Genomic DNA, 22,167 nt, shown 5'->3' on the forward strand with positions numbered 1-22,167 from the left:
CTAACTTGGGAGATGACGACAGGAAGAGAATTCAAGGACAATCCCTTAATCCCTTATTAGATAGTGAGTTTGAGGTCAACCCAAGCTTCATGAGATTGTCTTTTTGTTTCTCAAGGCAAGGTTTTTCTGTGTAGCCCTGGCTGTCCTGGTGTCCCTCTGTACACCAGGCTGGCCTTGAACCCAGAGATAGCCTTCCTCTTGTCTCCTGAGAGCTAGGAGTAAAGGTGTATGCCACTACACCCTGCAAAAAGGAAATGGTGAAGAGGAAAGGGAAGAGGAATGGGAAGGAAATGGAGACGAGACGAGAGGAGAGACGGGAAGAAGAAAAAAGAAGGATTCATAAACAACGAGCTTGGAAAATGAAGTATGGTTACTATGTGATGGAATATGCATGTATAGCTGTAAAGAAGGAAAAGGAAGTTTTCTGTGTACTGAGATGTAAAGACCTACAAGATTTTTTTTGTTTTGTTTTTGGAGACAGGGCCAGGGCTGATGGCTCAGTGGCTAAGGTCACTGGGGTGCCCTTCCAAAGGAGCAGGGTTCGAGTCCTACCCCACCTAAGAGCTCACAACTCTTTGTATCTCCATTCCCAGGAGATCTGGCCCCTTCTTCTGGCCTCTAAAGGCACCAAGCCTGCATACATGCAAGATCACAGTAGATATACATGCAGGCAAGCCACCCATCGACATAAAATCCAGTAATAAAAAGACAGGGTACTTAGCCCAGGCTGTCTGGAAATTGGCAGTGTAGCCCATAATGACCTTGAAAGTCCGACCCAACCTTGAACTTCTTCCTGATTGCTGGTATTGCAAGCATCCACCCACACACGAGGTATTGTGTGTGGTGCTGGGGATTCCACACGCTAGGCAGATAATCTACCATCTCAACCCTACGCCTTGCAGGCTGTTGTGAAGTACCAGACACGGGAACTGAACCTGGGGCCTGTGAAAGAACACCAAGTACTCCACGAGTGAGCTTCCTCTCCACTACTTACTTTACATTTTACATTTTAATGTTACTTTGCTTCTTTAAACATTTCTTTGTTGGGGGTGTGGTGCACAAATGCTAAGTCGGAGGACCAGTCACAGGGCTGGGTTCTCCCCTTCCACCACCACGGCTCTGGGCTTTGAACTCAGGTCTTCAGGTTTGATGGCAAGTGCCTTTATCCCTGAGCTCCCTTGCTGGCCCTCTCTTACTTTTTTGACACAGCAGCAAATGTAGCCTGGAACTCAAGATCCTCCTGCCTCGGTTGTCTAAGCGCCAGGATTACAGATGTATAAATACTTGTTAACAAGGTATCCAATTAATTTCAAAATGTTTTTAAATTATAATATTGGTTTCTTATGCATCACACTGGAGAAATATCAAGTACACAGATATGTATGTATACATATATATATATATATATATATATATATATATATATATGTATACACACACACACACACACACACACACACACACACACTTGTGATTTTACTCTTTAAAAGGGGCTCAAGAAAAGACTCTCAGGACTGGTCTCTCCCTTTAACCTGATTTAGGAGGCAGTCCCTGGCAGCTCTTGGGTGTACCCTAACAAAATCAAATTTGCTTCAAATCGGTCTCGAAATTTCATAGTTGTCTCCTTTTCCCCCCGGCAGGATTAACAGGCCTCACTATGTAATATGTAACCCTGGCTGGCCTGGAACTCTTGAGATCCACTTGCTTCTGCCTCCTGAGAGCTGGGTCCTTGAATTGATTAAATACACAGACTGGAGGCGGGGAGCGTGTGTGTGTGTGTGTGTGTGTGTGTGTGTGTGTGTGTGTGCGCGCGCGTGCGCGTGTGTGCTGTGATCGGGCTGTAAAGTGAATTTAAAAAATTATTGAAAAAAAAAATGAAAAAAACACACTGTCGTTAGGCCAGGCACGGTGGCACACGCCTTTTAGCCCAGGCAAGAGGATCTCAGTGAGTTAGGGGCCAGCCTGGTTTCCATAGTGAGTTCCAGGACAGTCAGGGCTACCTAGTGAGACCAGGTGTCTCAAAAGACTGGAAAGAGAAACAATGTAAAATCAAGATGAGGCTGGGCATGGAGGTGAAAACCTGTAATCTCAGCTCAGATGAAGGGGCCGTGATGGGGGGTAGCGGGCCAGACAGAGGCGGGTCACAGCAGTCTGTATGAGGTCCTGAGAAATTCCTTTCCCCAAAGTCTGGCATTTAAACAAAAACCAGTATTCCCTTAGGAGCTTAAAGACAGGACCTACTTGCTAAAAAGAGTCTTATTCTGATTATCTCTGGCAAAAGGTGTGGCTGTCCATTAACATATGACTGAGGTGTGAAGTTAGCCTCCAGACTTCATCAGCCCCTCCTGGCAGCTCCCAGACTCCTTTTCTCCCAGGTACACATCCCATATAACCCTGGAGATCCATCCATCCACATCACATAAATCATCCACATGGCCACCCCCCACCCCACCCCCGCCAGCTTCTCTCTGCTTTCCCAAGAAACAGCCTTGGCAGTTTGAAATAAACTTTCCCCTTTTCCACCCATGGGGCAGCTTGTTTTGATTTCTTTGCTGCACCCAGTTCATTCCATTGGAAGCCAGCCTCACCTGGAACTCTACATAGCAAAGTTTTAGGGCAGTCAGGGATGTGTAGCAAGGCACTGTCTTTAAAAAAAAAAAAAAAGTTAGACATAGTGAAGAAAATGCAGTTTACAGAGGAACGCCTTATTTCAGGATAAATTACCTTAACCAAAAGTGACAAGGAAAAGGATTTAGGTCACCTGCCAATTTGGTTCCTTGGCCACCCATGAGCACCTATCTGGCACGTAGATATATTCTGAAATCTTATTTCTTCAACAATTCTTTTTACTGTACAACTAATAAGTGTGCCTTCCTCAAATCTCATTACATTTTAGTTGGCATTTCTCCAATTTAATATCTAGGAAGTGTATCAATGTCTTATAAAGCGTTGTCTAACTTGTACTTTGGGGCATTTTTCCTTTTTTAATTTTAAAACATTTAACATTTTTTAACTCATTGGAAATCTTTACCTTATTAGTATTTATCTGTATTATTATTAATAGCTTCACGTTTCTCTTAATATTAATGTATTTAATATTTCATTCAAATTCTTTTTTTTTTTTTTTTTGGGTTCTTTTTTTCGGAGCTGGGGACCTCTAGGAAGCCTTGCGCTTCCTAGGCAAGCGCTCTACCACTGAGCTAAATCCCCAACCCCTTCATTCAAATTCTTAACTCAAGCTTCTTAGGAATTTTCAGTGTGGAGTGAAACACTGATAAAAAATAAAGATGAAAATAAAAGATATGCTAATTTTTATTTGAAAACTTCTAATGATTGTCTGCGCACCACGTGTGCGACAGAGGCCAGAATAAGAGCATCAGGTTCCCCGGGACTAAAGATACAAGTAACTCTGAGTCACCATCTGAAAGCAGGTTTTCTGAAAAGGCAGTCAGTGCTCTTAAAAACTGAGCTATCTCTCTAGCCCAACCTTAAAATTTCTAATCCTCTAATCTCCACTTCCAGATTTCTGGAGTTGCAGGCGTGCGCTTAACACAGTGCTGGGGACTGAACCCACAACTTTCATGCTTATTGGGCAAGCACTATCGACTAATCTATCCCCAGCACAGGGTTTTTCTTTAAAATCTTTTATTTAAAGTAGTTCTTGGAGATCATCTTACTCGTGAGAATGGGCTCACAAGTAAGGCTATGTGGCGGCAGTGAGAGTAATTTTAAAAACTTGCAGTTTTACAAAGTAGAAAGCACGGGTCCCTCAGTGAACCGATTTTCAAGATATATCTTCTGCTGTAATTCGAGGACGTCGGACACCCAGCCCCTTCTCAGCATCCCGAACGCGATTCCTGATCTCTTCTCCCCAGGTCTTTCAACACGTCCTCAAGGTATCAAACAGTGGCTCCACACGGTCACAACGTGTATGGACCGGACTAGTAGTAGCGACGTACCGGATGTGTGTGTGTGGGGAAGTGACCGAAGTCAACTCACGACTGATTGGCTCTCCGGAATACTCCTTAGCCTCCTTTTGCTTGCCACTGGTTGCATGTTTTGTCTATTTGAACAATCCCCGCCCCCGAGAAGCCGGTCCCGAAGTTCCAATTCTTCACAATTATTGGTGGATGTTCCGCCCTATCTTCGTTCTCCGCCCTCTGATTGGTTGTAGGGCTTAAGAGCCCGCCCTCTTCACCTCCCGGGCCTAGAAGACAGCGGGGAAGGCGGGTGGTGAGGCTGGGGGCCTGAAGCGGCGGTACCGGCTCAGGCGGCGGTAGCTGAGGCGGTGGCCGAAGCCGCGCGGTGAGTCTGGGGCCTGGAGTCGAGCTCTTGCGGCTGGCGGGACGTCCAGACTCACGGCAATTGTGGGCCGTGCTGGGGGAGGCCCGGGAAGCCGCCTGTCTGGACCGTACAGCTCCCCAGCACCAGCCCCGCGCCCTCGGGAAGACCCCTAGGCCGGCGGATCTACTCCGGGCTTGCCCTGGCGCATTTAGATCTCTTTCACGGTCTCAGGACCTGGAACTGCGGACCCACCTACAGACGGTGGAGCCTGTCCCTGGGAGCTCCAGTTTTGGGATCAGCCCCCTACACTTCACCCTGGAGACTTACCAGGGACCCATACCTCCTCGCCCACGCAGGGTCGGCCTCAGGGTCACGCCCTCATTTCACGTTTTAACCTTTCAACTCGAATTCCCCTAAGGCTTCATCAGAACCTTTGGGATATGTGACTCAAATAGTTGCTTTGAATCCAGCCTGGGGCAGCTGGCTTGTGAGTAAACCTTCAAGTAACTGTCCAGTTACCATGATGAGAGTAGAAAGTCTAAGTCAGCCCCCTTCCCGCTGCCTCTCATGCGTACACACTCAGTAGTGGTTCCTCCCTAGAAAGGTCCAGTTCCTTTTCTAGTATTTTATTCTCTCAGCAGGGTAGCATTTGAAAGCTTTTTTAGCACTATTTACTTCTTGTGTTTTGTGTTTACCTTCCACCCCAGCATGACCTTGAATTTCTTGCCTCCACCTCAGTGCTTGGGCTTAAAGATGTGTGACATCATGCCCTGGTTATGCCATGGTGGGGATTGAACTCACAGTTCTGTGCATGTTAGACTGTGTCTTACAGATTCATTCAAAACCAGAGTGCTTCGGGAATTGTTTTGGTTTCTAGTATAATATGGCAGGATAGGTCTATGTTACTGTTAAGGCATAGTGGGCTGGCCACTTTATTGTGGCCCCCCGGATTATAAACTTATTGAGGGGACAAACAGCATATAATTGAAAAAATGAGTGATCTCGTTTAGCTCACAATTTAAGTGTGTTGCCACTTCCTCTGTTGTGTGTATGTGTTCGTTCTAGAACTGCCGTCCTAACCCAGTGAATGCCTCTTTCTCATATGTTTTGGCGCAGTACTTGTATATATCGTTTCGTATGCTTTAAATCATGCCTATCTTGCTTTTAATGCCAAACACCGTAAATGGTTGTTATACTGCATCGTAGAGCAAATAATGACAAGAAAAAGAAACCTGTTAACATTAAGCTCAAACTAAGGGTTTCCCCACATTATTTATTGATGGGGGTGCCATGCATGCTGTGGTGTGCACATTGAAGTCAAGACAAATTATAGGCGTTAGTTCTCTTCTTCACCTTGTTGGCCCCAGGGAGCAAACTTAGTCATCAGACTTAGCAGCAAGCTCCTTTCCTCAGCGAGGTATCCCTCCCATCCCCCAGTATGTTTCTACCACCCTCGGAAGACTCTACAGGTTCGGAACCCACGGTTGAGAAGAGCTAGCTAGTGCTTTGTGCAGATGTACCACGCTGTACAACAGCCTGTAGCCACATGTATGGTGAGGTAGGACCGATACAGATTGAGATAGCTGAATGCTAGATTTTGGTCTCAGAAAAGAAGATGAGGAAGATATCAAGATAAGTTTTTATATCCATAAAACATCAAAATGAGGTTTTGAATTATCGGGTCGAATACACTATATCAGTTTCACCTGTTTTCTCTTTTGACTATTAGAAAATTTAAAATTACATGGGGTGCTGAGCACTTAAGAGCCCAGTTGATTCCCAGTGCCTTGTCAGGCCGATCATACATGCCTGCGACTCCTGCTCCAGGGAACCCGATGTCCTCTTCTGCTCTTTGCAGGCGTCGGCACATACATGGCATACACTCACACACGCACACACATGCATACATAAGATAAAGTAACACAAAATTACTTACATGGCTTGTATGATATTTCTGTTGGGCAAGACTGCTGTCGACTAGTCAGCACACTCCTGCAAATGACAGTCTGAGGAAGGGAGAAATCTTATTTTAGCTTTCTCTCTACCGCCCTACTTCTGCTACCTGACTTTAGGCCACATCTACAGTAGTTAAAATAGCAGTGAAGAGCTGTGTGTTGCACTTCCAGAAACACTTTTAAACATGTAAGTCCTCACCTTAACCCATGAGTTAGGTACCCGTTCCTTCTATTGAGGTGCCATAGAAATTGAGGAATCTTAAGTGTCTCCCTTGAGGAATGTAGCTTGTCCTCAGGATTTGAGCCCAGGTAGTTTCTGGAGTCCCGTACCTGGCATGAATGAGTGGAAATCTGTGTTACGAATTAAGGCCACAGATAAATTCATTAGCATAGTTGAAGGATGAGGCTGAGGAGGAAGCTCAGTTTCTGTAGAATGCTCGAAGCATGCACGGAACCCAGCTTGGAATCCCAGCACCCTGGAAGTCCCAGCTCAGGGGTGGGAGCTAGTGGTTCCAGGCTGTGAGCTGTGGAGTGAGTTCAAGGTCATGCTGTGGATATAAGGCTGACTTTAAAAAAGAAAAAGATTGTCTAAAGGGGCCGGCAAGATGGCTAAGTAGGCAAAGGTGCTTGCTGCCAGGATTGACAGCCTGAGTTTTATCTCTGGGATCCACATGGGGGAAAGAGACAACTCCTGCAAGTTCTCTTCTCACCTCACCCGTGCTGTGTGTGTGAGTGTGTATAAACAAATCTAAATTTAAAATTTTTAATTTGAAAAAATATGTGTAAAAGTAACTTTTATTCACCCGTGTTAATTGTCTGTGTGGCTCACCGCCTCCATTTGCTGACCTTGGTCCAGTCCTGGAAGCTTCTGGCCTCCACACAATCTAATCTAGGCCTGAAATGTGTTCAGCCTCTGAGACTTGCTCCGAGTAAGCTCATCCTTTCTTCTTTCTGAGCGCTGGCTGGCTGAGTTCTTCTCCCAGCTGACTGATTCACTCTGGCTTCTCAGCCTCTCCTGAATCGCTCTGCTTGGCCTCGAACTAACTCTAGCAATCCGTTCTAATCTTCTGTCTCCTCATTCTGTCTTTACCTGTGTCTAGCTTGTTCTCTCTTCAGTCTGTTTCTGTGAATCTCCCTCTCCCTCTCCCTCTGTGCTGCTCTGCCCTCCCTCACTCCACTGCACTTTCTCCATGAACTCTACTGTATTCCTAGACTGTACTCTTCCTCCTGGACTGTCTTTCCCTAGAGTAGACTCCTTTTCCTCTCTTCTGGTGAGAGTTGGGCATATCTTATTCTGTCAGATCTTTCTTTGATTTGTTACTTTAATCTGTCTTTCAATTAGTTTGACATCACTCTCAAACTAACTTACCCTTCATTGTTTAGAGTTAAAGTACTCACTTTAGTACTTTAAAAGTACTCACTTCAAGTAAAGTAGAAGTACGAACTACTGAGGGTGTGTCTGTATTCCAGCCCGAGGGATTAAAGGTGTGTGCTAAAGGCTGAGCTACACCATAACTAGAAACAGGTTCAAATAGCCTGTAAAAAATTGAAAGATGTTCTTCCCCAAAGAACCTCAGGGCAAGATGCTTGGGACAGGCCCTGCCACGGCCACCGCCGGTGCCGCCACATCTAGCAACGTGAGCGTTCTGCAGCAGTTCGCCAGTGGGCTGAAGAGCCGGAATGAGGAGACCAGGGCCAAAGCAGCCAAGGAGCTCCAGCACTATGTCACCATGGAACTTCGAGAGGTTGGTCTGTGGTGCTTCGGGGCCGGTCCTGGGGGATCGTGGCTGGTGTGCCACCTCTGGTTTAGGTCGCCACTGAGGCCCAGCATTTGAGAGGACACTAGCTTCCAGGTCCGTGGAGGGTGCAGGTTCCTTTGCAAGGACTGCACATTTCTGTAACATGTTCTGGTCTCAGGTCAGCTGTTTATTTTGTATGATTTCTTTCCTATCACCAGCCCCTTGGTTCTCTGTCTCTGACAGTGGTTGGGGTGGATCTGGAGAGTTGATAAGTCTGAAACTTTCCAAACAGACCATAGTTGAGGTCAGAGATACTGACCTGTGTGCCCCTGGTGTTAGGGTGATTTTAAGACAAGCTCTTTTCTGCTGTAGAGTAGAGAATCAGTGAGCTGTTGTTAAATAAGCAGGAGTCATGTGATCAGCTGCCTTTCACTTTAAGGCTGTGGAAATGGGCTATAACCTTGTCTTTGGTTTGAACTGTGCCTGCCCCCTCTCCATCCGAATCTTCATCCCTACAAATACACAAATCTGTCTGTGCACATCTTCCCCTGCAGATGAGTCAGGAGGAGTCTACTCGCTTCTATGACCAGCTGAACCATCACATTTTTGAACTGGTTTCCAGCTCAGACGCCAATGAGAGGAAGGGTGGCATCTTGGCCATTGGTAAGGACAGCCTCTGGTAGCAGCACCTGTAAGGACACTGGACAAATCAACTTGGTGCTTACTGTACTCTGTCTGCGCTTGCTAAAGAGTAGCAGTATCTGTTCATCTATAGTTTCAAAGAGTTTTAAGGCACCCATAGACAGGGTGCAAGTAGACAAGTACTAATTCTAGCAGAAGTCCTGGGACACACGCAAAGTGCGCTGTTACGTGTGACAACTGAGTCTCAGAACTGGTGACCTCTGTGGCCAATTTGCCAGGGGCGAGACTAGAAGCCAGCTCCTCATTCTTCTGCCCTAGGTGGCCTTCGGCAGGTCTGATCACAGTAGAGCAGGGTTTGGCACAGTGGGGTTCATGGATGCAAAAGTAGAAATGCCCTGTTTGCCCAAGGGCTGGCCGCTGGTCCTGTGAATTGCCATTCAGCCTTAAGGATAAGATGTACAGATAGGTTAGAATGAGATCATTTTGATTGACATATACAGTTCCAGAACAAAAATCCAGTCTGCTGGTTTGAATGAAAACCTGCCTTCTTCCATGTAGAAACGTACTGAGAGCAGAGTAGGGCCTCACTCACCCGTCCGCGTGCAGCTCCGGCCACATGCATTTCAGAACACGCCACATGGTCACCTCTGCTTCTTTTCTAGCCAGCCTCATTGGAGTGGAAGGTGGGAATTCCACCAGGATTGGCAGATTTGCCAACTACCTTCGGAACCTCCTCCCCTCAAGTGATCCAGTTGTCATGGAGATGGCATCCAAGGCCATTGGCCGCCTTGCAATGGCAGGGGACACTTTCACTGCTGAGTATGTGGAGTTTGAAGTGAAGCGAGCCTTGGAGTGGCTGGGTGCTGACCGAAATGAGGGCCGGAGACATGCAGCTGTGAGTTCCCACAGGGCTGAGCCCAGCCAGGGCGAGGAGCAGCGCCCCCGTCCCCCTAACTCTACCCCCAACCCCACCCCCGCCGTGTGTGGAGCTTGTCCTGGGAAAAGGGCTCCAGACTGGAGGTGGAGAAAAGCCCTGGCAGGGGGGCCCAGGATAGAGCTCTCCCAGCTGCTCCCCAGGTTAAGGAAGGAGCATCCACCCTGGTTAACGGCTCTGTCAGTCACAACTTTGTAGCTTGGCTGCCTTAACTGAAGACACCAGTCTTCTCTGACATGAAAATATTAACAAAATTGAACATCATGTTTTTGCCCAGTAGCTATTTATTGACTACCTAATGGCAGGCATGGTTCTCGACTTGTTGGTTTGCTGTTAAAGTGTCAAATTCCTGTGGGTCCTGAGTGGGTTTAGATGGCGCCAGCATTCTGCGCTGAGCACTGAGGTGCTTGGTCGGTCTTCCTTTGCCTCTCCTGGCACCAGACTTTTTTTTTCCTTGTAGGGAGATGCTCTAGGATGACAGGGAGTATCCTGAGAGAACAAGAGTCCTGGTAGGAGTAAGAGTTCTGTTTGCCCTTCTCTCCCAGGTCCTCGTTCTCCGTGAGCTGGCCATCAGCGTCCCCACCTTCTTCTTCCAGCAAGTTCAGCCCTTCTTTGACAACATTTTTGTGGCTGTGTGGGACCCCAAGCAGGCCATCCGTGAAGGAGCTGTGGCTGCCCTTCGTGCCTGTCTGATTCTTACCACGCAGCGGGAGCCGAAGGAGATGCAGAAGCCTCAGTGGTACAGGGTGAGGAGATGACTCCACAGTAGCTGCGAGCAAAGCACTTTAGTAGTCACACCATTATTTTATGCATCCCCAAGAATAGAAGTGTGTCAGTCAGAGGCTGTGTCGGCACACCTCTATAATCCAGCATTTGGGAAGCTGGAGCAAGAAGCTTCTTATCAGTGGTTGTCAAAAGACAGGAGTGGGTGTTTCTGAATCAGTAACCTGGTTGCCACTAATGTCCAGAGGCCAGTTCCTCTGCTCCAGTGCCCTGAGTCTGTGCTGATGGCTGCTGCCAATGAAATGTATGTCACAGAAAGAGTCCTAAATATGGCAACAAGACACCTGCCCTCCCTTCTTGCCTTTGCTGTGTGACATTTGACACATTGCTTAATTTCTTTATGTTTTATGTGGCTGTCAAGCAGAGGTGGTAGTGGCATTTGCCTCAGAGGTGGTATGTTGTAAGCATTAGAGCTAGGTTAAACAAAAGTCAGTATTAATGTTGGCACGAGGCACCAACAGGCACTGGGTGAACCAAACCTCTGGGTAGAGGAGGCGAGCCTGTGTTTTCTACTTCAAACACTAGCTAATAGAAGCATTCTCTATACTTAGCACACATTTGAAGAAGCAGAGAAAGGTTTTGATGAGACCCTGGCCAAAGAGAAGGGTATGAACCGAGATGATCGAATCCACGGGGCCTTGCTGATCCTCAACGAGCTCGTCCGAATCAGCAGCATGGAGGGAGAGGTGAGAAACTGCGTCTGGGGGCCCAGGCTCCTGTGCCTGCTATTAGCAGGCAAGGAAGGCCCTTGTGCTCATGCGTTATGGATTCCTGACACTCTGGCGGTTTATGGGAACAAGTATGTGGAGAGGTGGGAATGAAGTCAGGGAGTTAGGTGTTGTTTAGTCAGCTTAAAGGTGGGGATTTGCAGCCTTTGAGAGAACACAAGAAGGGCTGAGCCCACACTGGCCTGAATGCACAAAAGAGAAACAGCACTGGATGTCTCTTTGTCTTTATGTGAAGCCATTATGAGGTCCTTAAGCCAACGTGGGCCATTAGAGCAGGCCAGTGTCACCCAGGAGCAGGCAGGCTGCAGCATCTGACTTCTGTTGTTGGCTATGAGCAACCCATGTGTCCATAGCACAGGGTTGGTGATGGAGCTCTGAGCAGCACCAGGGCCTCTTGATCAGTTAGGCTCCTGTAGCTGAGGTCACATTCTGGTGGCTGCCACAGGAGGCCCATGGAATAGTCTGGCTGGCTTCAGTTAGAGGTGGTGAACACAGATACTGAGGAGACAGGATTCAGGAGATGTTGGAAGAAAACCTCATCTGTGAGACTTCCTGTGCGGATCTGTTGTGGAAGTTCACCCCTGGCTTCCCTGACTTACTAGACAGTGGTTGGTTAGTAATGGCTGTGCCTGTGTCAGGACAGCACATGGAGGGAGTAAGTGTGGGCGTTTGGCTCCACTTGTGTCTGCTGTGTGACTCACAAGCTGCCTGCTCCTCCCTTTCACAGCACTCTTCCCCATTTTCCTGGACTTGAGATGTTTCTAAATGCCTGATACCTGGTGGGCATGATGTAAGTGGTAGCATTCTGAAATTGTGCTCACCCAGTTCTATGGCAGTCCACATAGTTCTGGGTCTTCGTTTCCTTCTAGTGAAACAAGAATGTCACCTAACACATAAAGATGTTGGCACTAAGCGACATGGTTCTCACAGAGGTGCTTTGTGAATTATAAGGAACCTTCAAAAACACAGAGATGATAGCGTCATGCTGTGTCCTCTTACCCAGCAGGCACTGGTGCAGAACCTGGTGTGTAGGAGCCGCAGAGAACCCAAAGAGCTAGAACACAGAGCCCCGAACAGGACGGCTCACATTCTAGAGAGACAGGCAGAGCCCATGTAAATAGAAGTGCACTGTGCTGAGCTGTGTATGGTGCTGTGTGCTGTGGAGACAGTAACACAACACTGTGGAGTGGAGGGAGACCAGTGGGGGTGTGAACACGGCTGTGAGGGAGGTAAGCAGAAAGCCACAGCAGTGTGCAGGGGAGAAAGCACTCTAGGCAGCAGGTGGACCAGTGTGCGCTGCCACGCATGGCAGGCAGGTGCTGCTCCAGGAGAGTGGCACGAATGCTCTGCACCCGAGCAGACGAGCAGAAGCTACGGGAACATCTGGTCTCGGGGCAGGAGCTCTCTCTCAGGGTGTGCGAGGTCACTGAGTCCATCTACCTGTGTGGAGGTGAGCACATTGACGGATGGAAGTGAGGAAGCTAGAGGTTAATGTTGGGTGTCTGTATCGCTCTGCACTTTTTACAACTCTCACTGAGCCGAGAGCTCAGCAGTTCAGCAAGACTAGCTGTCCAGTGATCTGGGGCTCCTGTTGTGACCTCCCCAGCAGGAGGAGTACAGCCGCGTGCAGCCACGCCCAGCTTGCTCTGTGGGCGCTGGGCATCTGAGCTCAGGTCCTCTTGCCTGTGCAGTAAGCACTTTACTGACTGAGCCATCTGTTTCCCCAACCCTTAGGCATGGCTTTTGACTGATGTGAGTCTCTGTGTTGACCAGGGATTATTAGAGGGTCAAGGGCTGAAGCTCAAGTCCCACTAGGAGGGAACTGCAGAGCCAGCACGTGGCTCCCTCAGCAGGTAAAAGACTTGACAAGCCTGACAGCCTGAGTTCAGTCCCCAGGACCTGGAGAACCAACTCCCACGGCTCTCCGTTACCCCCCTCCCCCCCCCACACACACAGACTAACAGAACCTGTTTAAAGAGGGGACACGGCCATATTGGCATGGATTCTTGCAGCCGTCCGTGAGGTTGTTGATGTGCGAGTAGCTGGGTTCTGAATTTGGGATTTGGGATAGACTGGAAGGAAGAGAAGCCAGAGTACCTGGATTTGTAACTGGGAGAATGGAGTTGCTTTGTGCTAAGATACGGACACAGGGTGAGCAGAGTGGTATCTGAGTGTGTTAGTCTAAGGTGCTTCTTGGCACTTGAGTGACTGACCTGAGTGACCTACTGGGTAGTTTGGGGAGAGATCAGGTTAAGAGAAATGAATGTGGGGGAGGCCACTAATTCAAGTCATGAGACTGGACGAGAACCATGCATGACCTACCTGGTATAGAGGGAAAGAGGTGGGGTCTGGGATCCTGAGTTGAGAAATGAGGCGCAGTTGGGAAGGAGGGGAGCAGGACAAAGTGTGGGGCTCATGCCAGAGATCACAGCCTACAAGATGCTTCATAGTCTGGTGAGATGAGGACTCAGGTGAGCCTTGGAGCCTTGCTGGAAACGAAAGGCTCTGTGCCAAGCAGGACTGAGGACCATTGGAGGATGAGCCGGTGGGGCCCTTCAGCAGCAGAGAGACCAGCACTGCCGGCACCTTGTTCCACACTGGCCCGGGACGAGCATTCTGAGAAAATGATTTGCCTGAGTTTCTACTCAGCTTCAGGGAAAGAAGCTTGAATGTTTTAGCAGGGTGCCAGCATGTAGCCACCTTCACTCGAAGAGCCCATAGTCTCAGCGGTTTGCAGTTCAGTCTTCCTGAGCATGTTGGCAGATGCCTGGTGGTAGGAGCTCCAGGAAGGCAGCATGCTCGACTTTCTTATTCAAGAAAGGTGGACTTCGTTTACCTTATTACCTTGCTCATTAAAAAGTGGTCTTCTGCCTACATTGGAGCGGGACCCAGTCTTCTGCAAGGCTCTAGAAAAATAGTAGTCCAGATGAAGAGTGGCTCCTCCAGTGTGAGGTAGGGGCTCCTCAGGGTTGGGCAGGTGGATTGCTCTGCAGACTCACTGTGCCCAGGGTAAGGCCTCTCAGAAGCAAAAGTGACTGTTTCTTTCTCTCCTCCTTGCGCGTCTGTAGCGTCTGAGAGAGGAGATGGAGGAAATCACCCAGCAGCAGCTGGTACATGACAAGTACTGCAAAGACCTAATGGGCTTTGGGACAAAGCCTCGGCACATCACTCCCTTCACCAGCTTCCAGGCTGTGCAGCCCCAGCAGTCAAACGCCTTGGTGGGACTGCTGGGGTACAGCTCCCACCAAGGCCTAATGGGGTTTGGGGCTTCCCCCAGCCCTACAAAGTCCACTCTGGTGGAAAGCCGTTGTTGCAGAGACTTGATGGAAGAGAAATTTGATCAGGTAAATGGCAAAGGGCCGTCCTTCTTCCTCCCAAGCCCACACCTCCCTCTCCTCTGCCAACCCTGTATCCTTGCTCTCTCAGGTGTGCCAGTGGGTGCTGAAATGTAGGAGCAGCAAGAACTCACTGATCCAAATGACAATCCTTAATCTGTTGCCCCGCTTGGCTGCATTCCGACCGTCTGCCTTCACAGGTAAGGCTGTCCTCTGAAGACATTCCCTCTCAAAGATTCTCAAACAGGGACAGAAGCGGTGGTCCCAGAGTCAGGTCTGCGTCTACTTGAAGCAATGCCGACATAGAGCTAGTCTCTGGTGGCTTTGCCTCCTGTCCAGTTTCTCCATTTCCTAGTAAGAGACCTAGTACCAGTGAAAATGTGGGGTAAGAGTCAGGCACGGTGGCACACATGTAAAATTCCAGCCTCTGGAGGCAGAGGCAGAAGAATGAAGAGTTCAGTGCTGTCCTTGGTTACATAGCAAGTTTAAGGTCTGTCTGGACCACATGAAACAGTCTCAGAAAATAGCAAAGATAAATCCGTGTACAGTGGAGGGTCAGTTCTAGGCCAGCCATCGTGTGTGGACACCAGCGTAGTTTTTTGTGCTGTGCAATGGCTCATATTCATGTCATTCGCCTTGGGAGGCTGAGAGCTGTCCAAAGCTTACAGCCAGCCCCGGCCTCAAGACAGGGGCACTTCAGGTCCATACGTCATAGTGCGGTCTGGGGTAGAGTGGGGTTAGTGACCTGCTTTCCCCCATGGTGACTGATCAAGCATCCTCAACACCTGTAAGGAAGAGGAGAGAGGGTGAGTTAGAGGCAGGCTCTACGGGTGATGGACGGTGAGTTCCCTTGTGCTGTGCTGCCTCAGTGGTCACTGAATTGATGGCTGTCTGGTCTGGGAGCACAGTTATAGGCCTTCCCATGAGGCCTTCCTGACTGTTGTGGCTAGAGACATTTTTTTCCTTTCCATCACAGTCCTCAGCTTTGGTGACAGACCTGGAGTGAATCCTGCCAGTCCATTACTGAAGTGTGGGACAGATTGTTTTTTCTTTCCTTCCCTTTTCCTTTTAAAGATTTTTAATATATTAAAGGCAGGTTTGGGGCTGGAGAGATGGCTCAGAGGTTAACAGCACTGTCTGCTCTTCCAGAGGTCCTGAGTTCAATTCCCTGCAACCACATGGTGGCTCACAACCATCTGTAATCAGGTCTGGTGCCCTCTTCTGGCCTGCAGGTGTACATGCAGGCAGAAAGCTGTATGATGTATACATAATAAATAAATAAATGTAAAAAAAAAAAAAAAAAAAAAAAAAAAGGCAGGTTTATTGGAAGCTACTCTCGGGCAAGTGAGTTCACTGGCCCCAAGGACCGAGGTCAGGAAAGTCGCCCTGGGGAAGTGGGGACCTAGGGGGAGGGAGAAAGAGAGTGCAGAGAGAGAAGAGAAGGAGAGAGAGGGACAGGTTATTGACCCTTGTGGGTCTCCACTTCTTGACTAATGTCCCTCCCTAGCCTCCTACTGGGTAAGAGTGAGACCTTGTCTCAAAGGTCTCTGTACTTCACTGTGGCATGCTGCCTGTGTTTAGTGAGCTTTCAAAACCAAGTAAGGACTAGTGCTGTACAGCGAAAGTCAGCCTGACCTTCAGCATGTGTTGTTTCCTGCATGGATTCTGGGTACCACCCAGGCCAAGGGAATCTGTGAGGAAGTCTAGGTGGTGAGGTGTGAAGCAGGCTGGGCTAACAAGTGCAGTGAATCTGGGGAGGTGGTGAGGTGTGAAGCAGGCTGGGCTAACAAGTGCAGTGAATCTGGGGAGGTGGTGAGGTGTGAAGCAGGCTGGGCTAACAAGTGCAGTGAATCTGGGGAGGTGGTGAGGTGTGAACCAGGCTGGGCTAACAAGTGCAGTGAATCTGGGGAGGTGGTGAGGTGTGAAGCAGGCTGGGCTAACAAGTGCAGTGTGTGGTTAAGGACCAAATGGGTACATAGACTTGCTAAACCAAAAAAAAGGAAGAATGAAGATCAGCCGTAAGTTCTGAAATTTCCCTCCTGCCGGCCTGGCCCCAGCAGCTCCTCTCTTCCCAATGACCAGCCACGCCTCTGGGCAGCAGAGCTCTACGTTGTCGTGGGTTGAAAGTCTCTGGTTCAAAAGCAACTTAACAAGTAGGTCAAATTTGATCAAAATCTGGCATGCTGTAGAAGCATACTGGGTGTGCTCAGGGGCTGCCTAGCAGCGGAGTACGAAGACAGAGGCTCTGTGTACAGTCTTTTGATGTGGGCTTGTTGCTTTGTTAAACAGCACATTAGAGTACATCAGGGAAACTCAGTCTGGAGACTCACCATGATTGTGTACCTCTGTGCTGAAGTGCACGTTACTAAAACTCAGTGTGGAAGTCTTCACCTGAACTTCCCAAAGGTGGGGGCTCTGGGAGCAGCAAAAATACCCCTCAGACGAAGCCTAAAGAGCAGACACTGGGCGTAGCACAGATGCACCAGGGCGTTACCCGCAGGGACTGAGATGGTAGGGATAGTAGACATGTCGCCACGCCTGAGGGCCAGCCTCAGTGACCGAGAAGGAGCCAGAGACAACAGTCAGGAAAGTCCTTTGACCGGGGCAGGAGAAAATAGAAGAAAAACAAAAAACAGTTCCAGCTCCCAGTGCCAGGAGCCCCTGCTCTTGCGTGCTGCTGATGTAAACATGTGGAGATGCAGCTGTGCTGTCCAGGTTGCAGACTGAGTCTTACTCTAGTGTATCGGCGGGAACAATCTCCAGGTAACCAACAGTGGAGAGATTGCCAGGCCTAGGCGGAATGGAATGGCCTGTTATATGTAATATTTAATACCACTTTCAATGTCATTATATTGTAAAATAATTTAGATTAATCTCTTTGTTTTAGAAACAAGATTTATGCTTTATCTACTTTGGATTTTGGAATTTAAAAAACGTATTTTATGTATCCAGGTGTTTTTGCATGCATGTATGTCTGTGCACCACATGAGTGCCTAGTACCTGTGTCCTTACCTCACCAGCCCCTTAGCTTTTTATTTATTTATTTTTTCTTTTATTTATATTTTATTTTTTATTTTTTTGGGTGTGTGTTGGGGTTTGCAGGGGAGCTCATCTTGTAAATCTGGCTGGCTGACCAAGAACTTTATATAGACCAGGCTGGCCTTGAACTCACAGAAATCCACCATGCTCTACCTCTCAAGTGCTGACCCCTTAATAGTTTTTGAAGAAGAACATGCACTTTCCCCAGAGTAATACTAATGGAGGGTCCAGCGAGTTGGTTCAGCAGAAAAGATGCTTGCCACCAACCCTGGTGACCTGAGTTTTACCCCTGAACCCACAAAGTACAAGGAAAGAACTCATTCACAAGTTGTCTGCCGGCTTCCACATGCACATTGGCAAGAACCTCAACACACTTAAACCCCAGACAAATCTAATTACTAAAGAATTAGACTAAGAGGGGCAGCTGTATGGTACTTTTCCAAAAGACAGACCTGAGGAGTGATCACTAAGCTAAAAATCTTATAAAGTCCATCCTTTAAAGCTGAGTGTGGTTGCACACACCTTCAAACCCAGCATTTAGCAAGTGGGTCTTAGTGAGTTTGAGGCCAACCTGGTCTACAAAGCAAGTTCCAAGACAGCCAGAGCTGCTACATAGAGAAACCCTGTCTCAAACAAACAAAAACCCTCCTTTAAATTCTTAGCGTTCTCTTTTTTTTTTTTTTTTTTTTTTTTTTTTCCTTTTTTCTCTTTTTCGGAGCTGGGGACTGAACCCAGGGCCTTGCGGTTGCTAGGCAAGCGCTCTACCACTGAGCTAAATCCCCAGCCCCTCTTAGCGTTCTCCTGTTAGGTGCCTTACATTTGAGTGCTGGGTAGGAACTCTGACCTTGGCCATGTGTTCTTGTCTACCAGATACCCAGTACCTGCAAGACACCATGAACCATGTCCTGAGCTGTGTCAAGAAGGAAAAGGAACGGACCGCAGCGTTCCAGGCCCTAGGGCTGCTTTCTGTGGCGGTGAGGTCCGAGTTTAAGGTCTACCTGCCCCGAGTACTTGACATCATCCGAGCAGCCCTGCCTCCAAAGGACTTTGCCCACAAGTGAGCATCTCTGTAGGATTTCACTGCAATTGCGCGAGTGGAGAGTAAGCACAGTGCCTCCTCACCTGAGTTCAGGCTCTTCCGGAACTACGACTGGCTATTTAGAAAGATAGATTACCTTGAGAATATGTTGGAGACCAGTGCGTTCTCCAGGCTGGCTCTGTTCTCCGACGTTCAAGTCTTCTGTTGATAGAGGAGTCCCTTGTGGAGGAATCCCTGACCAGATGCTCATCTTCTTCCTTAGCTCTAATGTGTAACAAGTCACTCCACCACTGAATAAAATACAGCACAGCCTGTGGCAGATAGAGAGGCCCAGGTGGTCCTGGGGAGTCGGTGTCAACAGCCTTGAGCTTCTATGTTTCTGTGTATGCTGTTAGCAAGGGTTGCTCTGGTGGGTACAGATGCCACCATCCTGAAACCCCACACTCTCGATATAGGGAGGGCACCTGTACATTACCCTCTGGTTTCTGATGAACACTCAGTTTGCTTCCCAACATTTACTGGGGTGCCTCTTCCTGAACTTAGAAAGAGCCCTTCCACAAGATCCATTACTGCCATCTGCTGGAGCAGTCTTTTAAATACGTGCACGCCATGGTGATGGGCTGGATCCTGTAGAATTTTGCAGTAATCTTCACATTTACTTGTGGCCAGCCCTCCCTAATAACTCCCCTCCTGGCCCCAAAGTAGCTTAGAAGTGGGACATTTTGATGTTGTTATGTCTAACGATGGCATTCCATTTCTTTGCAGGAGGCAGAAAACTGTGCAGGTGGATGCCACAGTGTTCACGTGCATCAGCATGCTGGCGCGGGCCATGGGGCCAGGCATCCAGCAGGACATCAAGGAGCTGCTGGAGCCCATGTTGGCAGTGGGCCTGAGGTGTGTGCCAGAGGCCTGTGGCCACCCAGCTTCAGTGATGGGTCTGACTTAGAAGAGAGGGGGAGGCAGGTTATTTGTGTATTAAATTAGATAGGCAGGCTAGCTCAGGCTAAACACACAAATCAGCTATGGATCCCAGTTTCATCACTCCTGTGACTCCTGTGTGATCTTACCTAAGCCAGTGCTCAGTGCCTCAGCTCTCTCATCTGAGAAAGAACAGTGTATGCTGTGTGGGATAGTTGTGGGGATTAAGTGAGAGCCCTTACTTAGCACAAGGCCTGGCATAAAGGGAGTAATTGGTAAGTGTGCATGGCTACTTTTGCTAAATGTTAATCCTGGGAAGTCTGGTTAGCTTCCCAAATCTTCATTCCCTCCCTGGCAGAATAAGGAGGCTGCTCTCCTTCTGCTTCTGGTTCTGAGACTGTCTCTGGTGGCAGACCTGCATTGTAGAAGGTCTCTCTGCTGAAAACTTGAGGAGCTTAAGCAGTGACAGGGCTCAGTCCTCTTGTCTGTGGCAGACAGTGATGCCCAAGCTGCTACTGACAGACTGCCACACCCTGGCCGAGTAGTTACTGGTTTCTGTCTCCCCAGCCCTGCGCTCACTGCTGTGCTCTATGACCTGAGCCGGCAGATTCCGCAGCTGAAGAAAGATATTCAGGACGGGCTTCTGAAGATGCTGTCCCTGGTCCTTATGCACAAACCCCTGCGGCACCCGGGCATGCCCAAAGGCCTGGCCCACCAGCTGGCCTCCCCAGGTCTTACCACCCTCCCTGAGGCCAGCGACGTGGCCAGCATCACTCTTGCCCTTCGAACTCTCGGCAGCTTTGAATTTGAAGGTAAGAAGTTCCCATGGCTCTTGCCGAGCTGTCCAGGGATGTAGTGGACCTGAGAAAGGGAGGAAGGCACCTAGATGTGGATCTGTACAGTCTTCATGACTGGGCACTAGACTCAACTCATAGTGGCCTCTCCTTCCCAGGCTCTCCTGCCTCTGCTTTATCTCCTGCGTTTGGGGCAGATAGTGTTAAAAAGCATGTTTTGCTTTGGGAAACCAACACATCAGAGGTGGAGAGTCAGGCTGGCACTCTGCCCCTCCTTGTTGTCCCACTGACCCACAGCCAGGAGGGGGTGTACTGCTTTAGAATGTCTGGCAGGGGTTTCTGGATGTCCCACTCCTGTGATCGTGTGGTGCTCTGGTCAGCTAAGTTTGGAGTCCTGTCCCAGACAGCGGCGTTCAGTCCTCTCCCCTTTTCCTTTGCGCCTAGGCCACTCTCTGACCCAGTTCGTCCGACACTGCGCAGATCATTTCCTGAACAGTGAGCACAAGGAGATCCGCATGGAAGCAGCCCGCACCTGCTCCCGCCTGCTCACACCCTCCATCCACCTCATCAGCGGCCATGCCCATGTGGTTAGCCAGACCGCAGTGCAAGTGGTAGCAGATGTGCTCAGCAAGCTGCTTGTGGTCGGCATAACAGATCCTGGTAAATCCTGTGACAGGGCAGTCCTGAGGGATCCTGGCGCTTGAGGTGTTTGCATGGTCTGTGGAGATCACCAACATTAATAATTTCATATTTAGCCATATGTCTGCTAAGGCATTAGGCTGGCTCCTATACCCTGTTGTAAAAGATAATCTATTTTTACTTGATCTCTCCTTTATTCCTCTGAATAGATTTTTCTAAATGGGGGTACAAGAGATGAAGTGGAAAAGGTGTTTCGGTATTGTCCCACTAGTTTCACAGTAGTTCCCAACCTGTGGGTCACAATCCCCACTTTCAGGGCCAAACAACCCTTTCACAGGGGTCACCTAAAACCAACAGAACACATAGGTATTTACATTACAGTTCATAACAGTAGCAAAATTACAGTTATGAAGTAGTGTCAAAAATAATTTTGTGGTGGGGGTCACCATATGAGCTGTGTTGTAAGTGCTGCGGTGCTAGGAGGGTTGAGACAACACATGAGGGTGATAGCTGTGGAGGTAGAAACTGGGAAGAGGCCGCAGGGCTGGGACCCTGAAGACTTGTTGCTCTTGCAGATCCTGATATCCGCTACTGTGTCTTGGCCTCCCTGGATGAGCGCTTCGATGCCCACTTGGCCCAGGCAGAAAACTTACAAGCTCTGTTTGTGGCTCTGAATGACCAGGTCTTTGAGATCCGAGAGCTGGCCATCTGCACTGTGGGCCGACTCAGTAGCATGAACCCAGCCTTTGTCATGCCTTTCCTGCGCAAGATGCTCATCCAGGTGGGTAATGGGGTGACGGGCAGTGAGGAGTGGACCTCCACAGTGAGCTGAGAAGGAAGCACTGAGAAGAGGGAGGGAGGAAAGACAGAAACACCTTTCGACGTTATGTTTACACCGAGAGTCTGTATTTCCCAGCTGTGGGTTACAGTTTGAGGGGTGAGTCTGTCATCAGTGTGGTGTGAGGTGCATTTTGGTTCTGGACTCACCTCTCAGGCAGCTTGTCTGTCTCCAGCGACCCAGTGTCTTGGCTTTCACTGCATCTGTGGCAGGGGTCATGGGGCTCCCACTCTTTCCAACTGGCTTCTGTAATACATACTCTTCTTGCCACTACTGGACAAGCAGAGGGGCTGTCCATCTTAACATGGGTGTGATCCTGCACGGTCCTGTGGCACTGCATTTGGTCAGGGGTCACTGGTATTCATTCTCCAGTGATGTAAGATGTCTTGGCTCCCTAGAGAGATACAGGTTGGCCTTTCTGTTCAACCTGGGTTCTTGGTTTTTGTCTTCGCTTGGTTCCTTGGCTTCCTGTGAACAGTGTCTGTTTCAGTCCTCCCGCA

General features: G+C 48.9%; 1 protein-coding gene across 2 annotated transcripts in view; it reads left to right on the forward strand.

The window, feature by feature from the left end:
* Positions 1 to 4,196: 4,196 nt before the first annotated feature.
* The window catches only part of Mtor (mechanistic target of rapamycin kinase), a 109,777-nt gene continuing 91,806 nt past the window's right edge, over positions 4,197 to 22,167 (forward strand). The window contains exons 1-13 of one of the 2 annotated variants that reach the window (XR_015620050.1): positions 4,197 to 4,305; positions 7,809 to 7,984; positions 8,533 to 8,641; positions 9,283 to 9,515; positions 10,100 to 10,300; positions 10,889 to 11,023; positions 14,134 to 14,409; positions 14,492 to 14,600; positions 18,310 to 18,496; positions 19,244 to 19,372; positions 19,964 to 20,208; positions 20,635 to 20,850; positions 21,405 to 21,610. Coding sequence is in view for 1 of the 2 variants with exons in the window: in NM_019906.2 (NP_063971.1) it covers positions 7,823 to 7,984; positions 8,533 to 8,641; positions 9,283 to 9,515; positions 10,100 to 10,300; positions 10,889 to 11,023; positions 14,134 to 14,409; positions 14,492 to 14,600; positions 18,310 to 18,496; positions 19,244 to 19,372; positions 19,964 to 20,208; positions 20,635 to 20,850; positions 21,405 to 21,610 (2,208 nt within the window). In the remaining variant the exon portion in view is untranslated. 2 annotated transcript variants of the gene reach the window in all.

Source organism: Rattus norvegicus, chromosome 5, assembly GCF_021556685.1.
Source record: "Rattus norvegicus strain SHRSP/BbbUtx chromosome 5, alternate assembly SHRSP_T2T, whole genome shotgun sequence".
Taxonomy (NCBI): Eukaryota; Metazoa; Chordata; class Mammalia; order Rodentia; family Muridae; genus Rattus; species Rattus norvegicus.